Genomic DNA, 12,962 nt, shown 5'->3' with positions numbered 1-12,962 from the left:
GGTGAACCTTATACAGTTTTATTAAATATTGTTAAGATATCCTTAATTTTGTATTTTTGCTGAATTTTTTGGTGATTTTTCTCATTTTCAGTTAAAATTATTCTTCTCTGAAACCGCCAGCCCAATCGCTCTCAAATTTGCTTTGGATCTTTGTGAAGGTGTTACTCTTCTAATTTGTTGAAATTATGACAAAATTGGGAAAATTACTATTTTGGAGCAATTTTGTCATTTTTGGTCAAAAAATCTTAAACAGTATTTTCTTTTTAAAACCCCTGGACAGACAGCTTTTATATTTGGTACACAGACGTACAGAGATGACAATAGTTAGATATGTGGAAATTGTCCTGAAATATACAAATTTGTATTATAACACAAATTGTCATTTTTGGTCAAGAAAACTTGTTCTCAAAATTACTTGATTGATAGCTTTGTAATTTGGTATAAAGTCCCGAGGGATGTTATCAGAAAAATTTCCTGCTCAAAGTGTTGGGAAACCCCCAAATTTGTATATTTTAGGTAAATTTCTCTGTTTGTGACCTTAAATGACCTACACCAACCCAGGATATTTTGTGAGACAGTTTTAAAGGCTGTGAACATAATTTTGTCATATTTGGTATCAATTTGTAGGAAAATTTGATCCAGAAAACAAAACTCAGGTGAATTTTTTCATTGCGGACCAATTTTGCAACTTTTCTATGTAAGACATACAAGAACTGATGAGAAATTTGGATCCAGGATAATTCCAGATGTTGTAATCACCGCCCACAGTGGAAGGCATTTTACTATATGTAACTAACTTAAGTGCTGTTTACTTGAGAATGATAATACTCATCGCATTAATTAAAAACACCCCAAGGTTGTAAATACATTTCCTGTCATCTGGCATTATGTAATACCAAGGGATGGAACATTTGACATTCAGGAAGGGGTAGGGTCTAGAACATTGATAAGGTAGCATTACTTTTTTACCAGATCCCTTCTACATTTTTTTACCCACTCCCACCTTTTCTTTTTATCAAACCTTCTCTGGCTATTTTTTGTTGTTGACATTTGCTTATGTATTTAGCATCTACCAAACATGTGAAACCTGTCATAAATCTATCTATGTGATGTCATAATCAGAAATGGTCACATATTGAAGAACACCATCACTGATGGCGTCAGATATCATACAGATGGACGCCATGTGTGTCAATGAGATGATGATACTCACTATAGAAGTGCTTGAATGTAAACACAAGTTGGTCTCTTGCGTGACTTTGATTTAAAAATGCAAAAAAACTTCGACTTTATTGTCTATTTTTTTCATGTAGATTGAGATTGAATCAAGACACAGTGGATGGATTACCTGGACTATTCCTTCAGAGAACAATAAGATCATCAAAGTTGATTTGAAAGGACCTGATAATAGCCTAAGAGTTCGGCAGATTAAACTTCTTGGCAAACTGGAAACTGAGAGTATTAATATCCGACCAAGTGTTTCCACTATTTTGAAACAACAAAGAGACTGTGAGGCTGAAACGCTCAAGGTTTTTAGGCTTTTAACATCACAAGTGTTTGGAAGATTGATTGCTGATGAGGACAGTGTGGATAATACAGAAAATGACAAGAGTAAGAAGGGTGATAAGGTAAGAAAAAGGAAATATGGCAGTTTGCAGAGTGCAATTTTCATGACTTTTAGTATGCCCAGAGTCGCTAACCTGACATGGACAGATTTGTTCTCGACTTAAATAATATAAATGATGTATTTTCAGTGTACAGTAGTAGCTATGGAATTGCCACCATCTGTGTTCCAGGTTTATAAGGAATTTTACAAAGTGTTCCTTTCGTTTATGCATCAGCTTCAGGAGAAATGAGAAATGATGAATTGCAGACAAAATCAGAGGTCTGAATGAAAATTAGGCCAGGTTCCCGGATCACCAATTTGGTTCACTTACACTCTGCATCCCTATTACATTATGTTTCTTTATCTATTTCAATTCTTATCGAAAGACTGCTTTCAGTGTACTTGAAAATTAAAATTGTTTGCACGTAAAACTATAAGTAGGTACCTACCTCCAAACTTTAAATGCCAGCAATAATTACGCATAATATTATCTCCATGGTACATATTTTACCAAGTGAATTTTTATATTGTATTGCTATGTTGTTACTTTTTCCAAGGTGATGTATTCATTAGAATTACGACTGGTGTGATATATTTTTCAGGGTTTGAATGATTGTGATCTAAGAGAACACATGGTTGGTATACTGTTCAGCAGAAGTAAATTGACTCACCTCCAAAAGCAGGTAGGTTACGGCTTGACTAATGTGCCATCATTTACATGACATCTTGTACTTTCCTTTTCCTTTGTGCTGTTAATTGCGAGCATTCAACTAGCTAAATCTGTTGAAAGTTTTGGTCAAATAATTTTTTTTAATAGGTTTGGCCGAAAACATCTTCTCCTCCAAAACAATCATACTTTTCATGTTTTGGTATTTGATTTTGAGGCTTTTCTGTGTTGGCACATATTTCAAGCCCACGCTTGTGCTCGTTTTCTCAATGTTAGAAATGTTTGTTGTGAAAGGCTATTTCAAGATATAAACGTTTTTATGTGTTTGTTTTTATCCTTTTGCTGATTTCATATGTTTTTTCGGCACTGAGATCAGTTGCCCAAACGTTTGGTTTTGATAATCATCTTCATTTGCTTTCCTTGAGAAAAATGAAAAGGCACATACAAAAAAAGATTGATGTTGGGATGTTGAAGTTGTGTCTTTTCATTTTTGCAATCAAATGTTCTAGGCCCTATACTGAGTGCGGGTAAAAAATCTGCATTAAATTTGGATTTGACCTGAGGATCGGACTTATTGATTTCCTTCCGGGCCAGTGATTTTTTTGAAGTTACTGGCCCGCTTGTCCAGTACAGATTATGCGTGTGTTTCGCACACTAATGGTGTGATGGACATAGCAAATTGCATTACAGGGGTAGCAAGATCCAATCATTGAAAAAGTTTTATTGAAAGAAAGGTTGCACCTTTAGGTAAAAGTTTTCTCTCCAGATACACTGGCCAGATAGCAAATTTGTTATGTAAGTTCCATGGCATAGCTTCATTTTGATTATTATAAAATAATGATGAAATTTGCATTTCTCTTCAATATTGGCCAGTTTTTAGCTCCTCAGTTTTATATACTGAGGAGCTATTAGAATTGAAAACTAGAAATGGCGGCGTCAACTTTTACTTCCTTCTGTCAAGACTTCCTTCTGTCAAGATTTGGCCAACTAGCTTCCGTAGATGTGTATCTGCGAGTTTTACAACATTAACACAACAGGGCTTGGTGTGGTCTTGTTTACATCTTTAATCAGCTACATGCTCTCATTTACACAACACACCAGGGCCACTCCATGAATGTCAGACAGAGAAGCATAAACAAATCACCACACTTTGCAATGTCATGTATCTTTCATTTTTATTTGTGATGAACAAGTGAGCGTGAAAGTTCAGGTAGCTTTGGGAATTGACCGGCTAGACCAGCATGATATAAACTTACATATTCAAAATACATTTGTAAATGTATTCGTGGAGTTCTTGATTGGACTAAATGGTGCACTGCAAGAACCTTTTCAACATAACGATTCTAATAAAACGTAAAAAAAGACAGTTTGTTACAAGGCATCCTTTTCACTGAAACACTTGCAAACATGATTATGATGTGTTCTATTACTTGTAGAGCTCTCATTTCATTTATACCATTTAAACAAATTTTTCACTATTATTTCTATTTTTAGCTTTAAGGTATTTTTAAAGTTGTAACAGCTCTAGTACTTTCTCTTTCATTCTGTTTCTGGGGTATACTGTGATGAGAATGTTCCCTCACAGTATTTCATGATTCGATTCATCTGTAAGAACTAGGATTGCAATGATTAGACCGTTGGAAGCAACAGATAACTTATCATTGTGTCCAATTGTCAGGAATTCCCAAAATTGTTTATTATGTAGATTCACTGAGACTGGACAAGCGAAAATTTCCAAACCTTCCTGAACTTTCAACTCATTTGTTCATCACGAATAAAAAGGAAAGATACATGACATTGCAAAGTGTAGTGATTTGTTTACGTTTCTCTGTCTGGGTACAGTGGAGTGGCCCTGGTGTGATGTGTAACTGAGAGGTGTAGCTGATTAAAGATATAAACAAGACCACATCAAGCCCAGCTGTTAATGTCGTAAAAATCGCTGATACACAATACCTTGGCTAATTAAGTTTTGCAGCTTGATCAGATTTCACTCTAACTGGCTATCAACTTCAATGTGTTTATGGTACATAGAGAAAACTATGGGAGCAAAGTTTTTCTACAAAATGTCACATGACCAGCCACTTCCTGTGTTAATGATGCACATACCTAATTCTGGGCTTAATAATAGAGCTATAGTTCTGATTTTTGGTATGTAGGGATAACTATGGGATACAATTTTTTTAACAAAATATCACGTGACCTTGATGACCTTTGACCCCAAATATACATATATGTCCATAACTCAGTAACCACAAGGGCTACACCTTTCATATTTTGTATGATTGGAAACCTGTACCCTCATTAATTATTTACATATCTAATTTTGGGAAAGCCAATAGAGCTGGAGGTCTGATTTTTGGTATATAGGGATAACTATGGGATACAATTTTTTTGACAAAATGTCACGTGACCTCAATTAACTTTGAAATCAAATATAGATATTTCTTCATAAATCAGTAATCACAAGGGCTACACTCTTCATATTTGGTATGATGGGACACCTAATGATGACACATCCTGTACCTCATTAATTATGCATGTATCTAATTTTGGGCCAGTCAATAGAGCTGGAAGTCTGATTTTCGGTATATAGTGATAACTATGAGATACAATTTTTTTTGACAAAATATTAATGTGACCTGGCTGACCTTTGAACCCAAATATACATATATGGCCTCAATAACCACAAGTGCTACACCCTTCACATTTGGTATGATGGGAGACCGTATGGTGCCATATCCTGTACCTTATTAATTATGCACATCTCTAATTCTGGGCAAGCCAATAGAGCTATACGTCTGATTTTTGGTATATAGCTCAATTTCACAAATACTACTGTAGCCTTTCATCTTTTTTGCATATTTATTTCTCTATTGTGCCTGTGCAGACAGAAAGATGGTAAACATTTTGCAGAATTACTTAATCGTCTCAGAGTTGGCCAATATACACAAGAAGATATAAACCTACTTCAGCAAAACACTGATTAATTTTCTGGTCAAGCAGATCAATGTGAAAATGCAATTCACTTGTATACTACAAATTTAAATGTTGAAAAACACAATGAAGCAATTTTCACTAGAGTGCTGACAGAGAAATTACGGTGGCTCTCCTGCATTCCAATGCAGTAAATGGCGCTTACTCACTTTACTAGTGGCCTAATAATAAACCGCCTCATACTCCATCAGGATAGATTGGTGTTAATGTATGCAACTTATTTTTAGCTCCTATTTGGTTTTATATATAAATACCAAAAAGAGCTTATATGATGAGTCTGAGTGGCGTCTGTGTCTGTATATTTGTGGGTATGTGCGGATGTATGTCCGTCACACGCAAAGGCTCCCATAGTGCCAAAGCTACCGTCTCAGTATTTGGTGTACAGGTAGATGTAGGGGTTGAGATGTGAATTTGTTCAAATGAACATGTCAGTGTCAAAAATGTGCAAATGAGGTAAGAAAAAGCGAAATTCTGAAACAGGCTTGAAACAGGCTTACTCCACTGACTTGAGTCATTTCCTGTCATTGTTTATGAACTGTTACATATTAACAGACCTGCTCAAACCATAGACAGTAGAGGGGAGGAAGACCGTCAGTAGAGGGGAGGAAGACCGTCTATGGTCAAACTAAGGGGGGCTAGCTGCCTTTCTGCTATGCATGTTGCTAAAGTTGACCTCCAGTACCTAAAGTTTCGGACCTTAATTACTTTTGTCATTCTTGTTTTTCTGGTTTAAATATTTCTTGTTGTTTTTCTGGTTGTACTGTGCAGAAATCATTGTCATAACATCAACGTAGAATTTTCCTGCACTGAACAGATAGAAACAACATTTATTGTTGATCTTTGGTACCCATACTGGTATATACCAATTCTGATCAAATTTGAGCGACACCGTATAATTGCGGTATTTTTATATTGATGCGCCAAATCATGCCGTATATACAAATAAATGTATCTAACACAAATCTTGTGTATCCCGTATCCCAACCCCATGCCTCCAAGTCAATTACTGCTTACCAACAACCAACTACTTCAACTGGCCCCACATTTGAGGAGCTTCAGTGTCCTTGACGCTATTTTCTTATTTTTATACAAAATTTTTTCCTCTTTAACCACTTGGCATATAGCTTTCAAATGATGTTTGTAAGTGCCTAATGATGGATTTATTCAGATCTTATTCAAGTTATGATAATGTTTCAGGCCAACTTTCTCATTATGGGCCAAAATATCTGCTTCCCTGAAACTGCTCATCCAATCGTTTTCAGAGTTGGTATGTTAGATGTACTTAACTTCTGATTATATGGTGCATTGACACCGTTTTTGAAGACGTGGATTCCATCAATGAATTTTGATGTATAACAGCTCTGACTAAAATTCCTCCTCGCCCTTTGATAACAGTTTCTCACTTCACACAGAACACCTCAATGAACAGTCATAGTGAGTATTAATCTGTTGTCATATCCTTTCTTTTAGGTGTGTTCACACATTGTACAAGCCATCAGAAAGGAAACATGTCGAGTTAGAGAAGAATGGGAAAGCAGTTTACTGGTGAAAGAAACAAAAGAAAATGTCACAATAATCACAACATCAGATGCATACTGTTTTGAATTGCTGTCTATGGTACTTGCTTTGAGTGGTTCCAGTGTTGGTAGAGCCTACATCGCACAGCAAGTTACACTAATACAAGACGTCTTGACTCTGCTTCACACAGGATCTCCAAGAGTTCAAAGACAGGTGATCACATCATTTACATTCAGCAGTCCAAGATTTAATCATTGGCGGCACTATTTACCGTTGACAAGCTTTCATTGATCCAATATTTGTTGGTATTAGATAGTTGCTTCACTGTGATTTATTTATAGCCCACTGTTGTTACTCTTTTATTTCAAACCACTGATTATTTTCATGTACTCCCAATTACATTTATAGACTTCATTCATTCAAAGATGTAACAGGGGGAAGTCTTGTGTCAAAATTATCTAAATTTGTCATGAGTGAGCCCTGGATTATTTTATTGACAAGTTGTCTTTTTATCAATTCACATGTGTAGGTTGCATCCATACTGAGACGAGTTCTTCCAGAGATTTCACCACAGAAGTTTTCTACTATCATAGCAGTATCATCTTTACCATCAACTGATATCAGTATTCTATCACAATCCAGCAAGTCACAGTGTTACACTGAAGAAACTGTTGGAATTCTTGATATGCTGCTAGCCTGTATATCAAAAGCATTAGTTGTACAAACCAAGGTTAAGGGCGGTACAAGTGGTGGCTTTGGTAGTAGGGGAATCTCTACTTTAACAGTAGCTACAATGCTTAATCCTTGGTGAGTCTGCTACAAAGAATATACAGATTAATGTATATATAACATTCTTGAATATTGTGAAAGGCAAAAAATTATACAATTGATCATCACATGCCTTGCTTTAGATCACTTTGATTAGGGAGAACCCACTTATGTGGACAAACAAACACAAAGTCAACATGGTAAAATAAACAGTTGCTGAGGATATAACAAATGAATTAGATTTTTAGCTCCGCTGTCAGAGACGCGGATTTTATCTGATAGGCTGATTGTCCGTCGCCGTCCGTCCGTCCGTCCGTCCGTCAACAATGTCTTCTTCTCTGAAACCGCATGTCAGATTTCTTTGAAATTTGGTATGGAGGTTCATAGGAGTGACCTCACTCAAGTTCGTTCAAATTGTGGTGAAATTTGCATAATTGTATTTTTGGGGCAATATTTCCTGTTTTTGGTCAAGAAATCTTCTTCTCTGAAACTTCAAGTCAGATTAATTTGAAACTTGGTATAGAGGTTCCTAGAGGTAACCTCAGTCAAGTTTGTTCAAATTGTGGTGAAATTTGCATAATTGTATTTTTGGGGCAATTTTTCCTGTTTTTGGTAAAAAAATCATCTTCTCTGAAACCGCTCGTCCGATTGCTTTGAAATTTGATGTGCAGTTTACTTACGGTAACTACAGTCAGATTTGTTCAAATCATGGTGAAATTTGCATATTTGTATTTTCAAGGCAATTGTTGTCGTTTTTGGTAAAAAAACTTTAAAATCTTCTTCTTCAAAACTACCAGTCAGATAGCTTTGATATTTGGTACGGTACATAGGTCCCTAGGGATGATCTATTTCAGATTTGTTCAAATTGTGCAGAAATATGCAAATTTGCATTTTTAAGGGAATTTTTGCCATTTTTGGTCAAAAAATGTATTTCTCAAAAAGTACTGGTCTGATAGCTTTGAAATTTGGTATACAGGTTTGTATAGATGAACTAAGTAATATATATTGAATTTCTGATGAAATATGTAATTTTGTGTTTTTGGGGCAATCGTTGCCATTTTTGGTCAAAAAATGTGTATTTCCAAAACTACTCATCTGATAGCTTTGCACTTTGGTATACAAGTTCTTACAGATGAACTTAATGATATTTATTGAAATTATGATGAAATCTGCAATTTTCTTATTTTTGGGTAATTTTTTCCATTTTTGGTCGAAAAATGTGTTTCTCAAAAAGTACTGGTCTGATAGCTTTGAAATTCGATATGCAGGTTCCTACAGATTAACTAAATTTGATATTTTGACATTATGATGAAATCTGCAATTTTGTATTTTTGGGGCAATTTTTGCCATTTCTGTTAAAAAAATTTGTTTCTCAAAAACTGCAAGTGGATAACTTTGATATTTGGTATACAGGTTCCAAGGGATTGTAATATATGATATACTGAAATTATGGTGAAATCTGCAATTTTTATTTTTGGGGACAATTATTGCAATATTTGGTCAGAAAATTTTATTCTCTAAAAACTACTCGTCAGATAGCTTTAGTGGACGTGTTCTTTGGAATGATCCTTTGTAAAACTTCAAATTATGATGAAATCTTCAATTGTATATTTTTGCAGCTGTTTTAGCCTCTTTTTTCTAGCCATTGAAATGAGCTATCAAAGATTTCCACCTTCTTCACCAACATGTGTCAAAAATAGTTATTCTCTACATAAACACAGTGGAGCTATATCGGCCGCTAGGTTGCTTGTTAATTAACTGCCTGAAAAGGGCAGTCTTTCACCAACAATATTATACATCTTATTTTGATGCTAACATTTAGGATGTGGCTCTTAAATTATGGGCTGATCAAACGTAAATGAGAAACAAACGGATGTTTTCAGGGAGTGACCCTTTCAGAATCTGACATTTTATGACCTTTTTTGATTTTTGAATGGACATCCTCCAAAGTAATGTTGCCATTCTTATTGATACTATACCGGGGAGTCCATAACATATACCAGATTTAGAATTCATCCATACTCTCTTTGTCAGATTCTATGAGTGCCAGTAACAAACATGCGATCTTCAGAACCATATAATGGCAAATTAAGTAGACCATTGATAGTCAAACTTCAAAAACCCATATGTTGTTGTGTCTGTGTGCAGTTACTCCAAAGATGAAATTGAAAAGTCATTGCATACCCTGTACATGAAAACAGCAATAATGTCTCAAAAAAAGTGAAGGAACATGCTTCACATAAAACCAGAAAAATGGAGATGATCGGCTAAACATGAAATGTGTAACGAACTGGATCAATGTTTCTGATAGAAAGCAGAATTTCTTTTGTTTACAGTATTTTTAATTGTTGTTCGTCCCCAAGGACTAATGGTTTTTGGTCGTGTCTATCTAGCTGTCAGTCCATCCACAAGCTTTTCTTCAGAGATGCTTTTTCTGATTTCTTTGAAAGTCTACAGGGACATGAACCTACATATCAGTTATACATATGCATGGCGATTTGTTTTGCAATTACAATCCCAATCGGACACCATTTGTCATTATGTTTTCTACACATGCGTAATTTAAGTTAATTTATGCAAGATTATTGAACACTCTCAATTACGTTCAAAAGTCTGTTTACAGCCAAAGAAATTGTGAAGACAAAAAAGTAAACTGACAAGATATGGTACTCTAACAATTTCACTGGCATGCCACAATCACATTTATACTGATAGACAACCATAGCCAAAAGACAGCAAGACTCAGAGCTTATTAGTGAAATATTATCATATTTCGCCGTTCCAAATCATACTGAATACACAATCTCATGATACAGAAGTGATAATTCAAGAAATTTCCTCTTCAATTAGATCGGGAAATACGAAAAAATCTTAGAACAAAGACATTGTGTGTGTTCTCCCTATTGGCATCAAGCAATATTGTAACATAGTGTGAACTGAATATGCATTCATCGCTTGAGTGCACAAAAAAGCAGCTTGACTTTCCAAGATCAAATGGTCAATATCTTGTGAAAAAAGCAACATGGGAGTGAAAATTGTTACAGTCACTTGTCAAAACATTTCACAGATGAAGAATGATGGTGAATAAAGATGTTTATCAGTGTCATGTTAATAAGTGTTTAATTTCCTATTAGAGTGATATGTCCAGCTATATACTGCATCAAATTTGAGGAAGCATGGTACAGACATTGATCTCTTAGTATTGTAATACTGTGTGTAGACATTAAGAAGTATCGAGTAAATTAATTGCTTATTTGCATATTTAATGAACTTTCATAATTAGTGTGATATGTCTAGAAATGTTGTGTCAAATTTGACGAAGTGTGGTACAGGTGTTTATTTTCCTGTAGTGTAATGGCTTGTAAAGATATGTAGCAGTATCATATCAATTAAGTGCTGATTTGCATATTTAATGAATTTTTGTAATGTGTGTTCATCAAAAGTCTTATATAGTTACATGACAGTAATATTTCATTCAAATGATGCTAAAGTTTGATGATAAAATTCCATTCAAAGGATAATGTAACTCCATACAGACAACAGTATATATTTACATTCAGATAACAGTAAATGTCTAGTCAGATGACAACTAACATGATAGTTTCAGTTATGGCTCAGTTTGACTTAAATAATGTGACCTCCTTTGCTTGTGAATGACAAGTTGTCGTTATCATTTGCTTTGTTTTGTTTCAGTGCTGAGGATAAGCAAAGTAAAACGTCAGAAAGCAAACGATGGTGGTTGAAGGGTAGTATGCCTCAAAATATCGCTGATGTTATCATTAAACTGCTCAAAGATATGTCAGCTGTAAGTAGATCAAGTATTTTTGTTAACACAAGTTGCCTTTTTCACAACTTTGTGATATTACTCATCAAAGTCCAAAATGGTCTTAGAAAGTATAACTAATGGACATTTCATTTAAGACAGAATTATATGGTTGTCCATTTGAGCATAGACAGTCGAGAAAGAGGATGGGAAGCTACAGCAAATAACAAAAGAACTGTGAAGAAGCGACGACCTATCTAGTTTGGAATATTAGAATTTGTGAATCAATTTTTGCATAATTATCAGTTGGGCGATAGCCGCTGCTTGACATCCTGTAGTTCCCAGTGAAAAAAACTTCATTGTACTTATTTTCAGCATAAAGTTGTTGTTCTGATTGAAGTCGGATTCTGTTATCCTAAAGATTGATTTATTCCTAGATGCGGCAAAGAAACATTGCATTCCTTCTAAATGGTATTATATGGCATTAATAAACAATGAAAATAATGTTAAAGTTTAAATTTTGCCACGCTGAAGTGCAACTTTGGCAATCTAGAGTCATATTCAAATCCCACACTGAAACTGTGGTGATCCCGAATGTACTGCGTCATGGCATAGCTTCAAACCTTTGACAGTACGTTCCAATGTCTTGCCTGATCGTCTTCTTTACTGAAGTTTTCCGTCTTTTTTGTTGGAGTCTACAGATTTTTTTCTACCTCAGTGACTTAATATATATACAAGGTAAATAAACGACAACTTTTCATTTATTGTCCGTGAAATACGAAGACTGACGTGTGATCGCATAGAGAACATCAGCGACCCCATAGCGTATATATGGATACAGTGCAGTCGTGTGTCATGTCAGTCCAGTCAAGTTTGTGTCCCTTTTTTCCCCCAGACGTACATCGATAGTCTGAATTACTGTAATAAGTGAAATGCTTATCCAACTACAAATGTAATGGCGTATTGCATTTTCGGATTACTCACATGATTTTCAGTTAGTAAAAGAAAACCATTAACATGCGTTCCAGTGATAACACAAAACGGGACGTTTTGATTAATATAATGCGTGTGTCATCATAACAGCTATCGTGTGTCGGTGATTTTGTGTACCATTTTATCGGCGGATTCAAGTTGGATGTGTGCATGTTTTGTTGTACATGTGTATTTAATGTATGGCAGTGTAGTCATGCATTCTGATCTGAAATTTATTGCAAAATTTACGGTCAGTCCTGCAGAAAAATATGTGAACAATCGAATTGGAGAGAGCAAACATATGAACTGAAGTACAGGAGAGAATGACCATGGCGGTAAAAAACCTCCATGGAATGAGTGACAAGAGTTTCATCTTTGCGTGTTAGCTCCAAACTGTGCCAAAATGCGTAATTTAATATAATATCAATTAATACTGAAGAAAGACTGTTCAGAACCATTCTTCTTTGCTACGAAAATGTTGTGTTCAGGACACACTGAAATTAAGGCCTGCAAACATGTTTCGCGAGATTGTGCAACAGTTGGATGGTAATTAGATTTGTTTATCAATGCATATGCAAATCCAATGTAATTTATTCCGGACTTGTTTATTCAAAGGAAATACCGCAGCTTCCCATCCTGTTTCTCGACTGTCTATGATTTGAGTTTTTACAATG

The 12,962-nt window shown here is 35.2% G+C and overlaps 1 protein-coding gene across 3 annotated transcripts in view; it reads left to right on the top strand.

Moving 5' to 3' along the window:
* The window catches only part of LOC139130331 (E3 ubiquitin-protein ligase MYCBP2-like), a 688,708-nt gene that overhangs the window by 598,684 nt on the left and 77,062 nt on the right, over nt 1–12,962 (top strand). For all 3 annotated transcript variants that reach the window (XM_070696083.1, XM_070696082.1, XM_070696081.1), the window contains 5 exons: nt 1,314–1,628; nt 2,209–2,289; nt 6,738–6,998; nt 7,315–7,592; nt 11,247–11,358. In XM_070696083.1, coding sequence (XP_070552184.1) covers nt 1,314–1,628; nt 2,209–2,289; nt 6,738–6,998; nt 7,315–7,592; nt 11,247–11,358 — 1,047 coding nt within the window. The remainder of the gene's footprint in view (nt 1–1,313; nt 1,629–2,208; nt 2,290–6,737; nt 6,999–7,314; nt 7,593–11,246; nt 11,359–12,962) is intronic.

Source organism: Ptychodera flava, chromosome 4 (genome assembly GCF_041260155.1).
Source record: "Ptychodera flava strain L36383 chromosome 4, AS_Pfla_20210202, whole genome shotgun sequence".
Classification (NCBI taxonomy): domain Eukaryota; kingdom Metazoa; phylum Hemichordata; class Enteropneusta; family Ptychoderidae; genus Ptychodera; species Ptychodera flava.
This window is presented reverse-complemented; position numbering and strand designations above follow the sequence as displayed.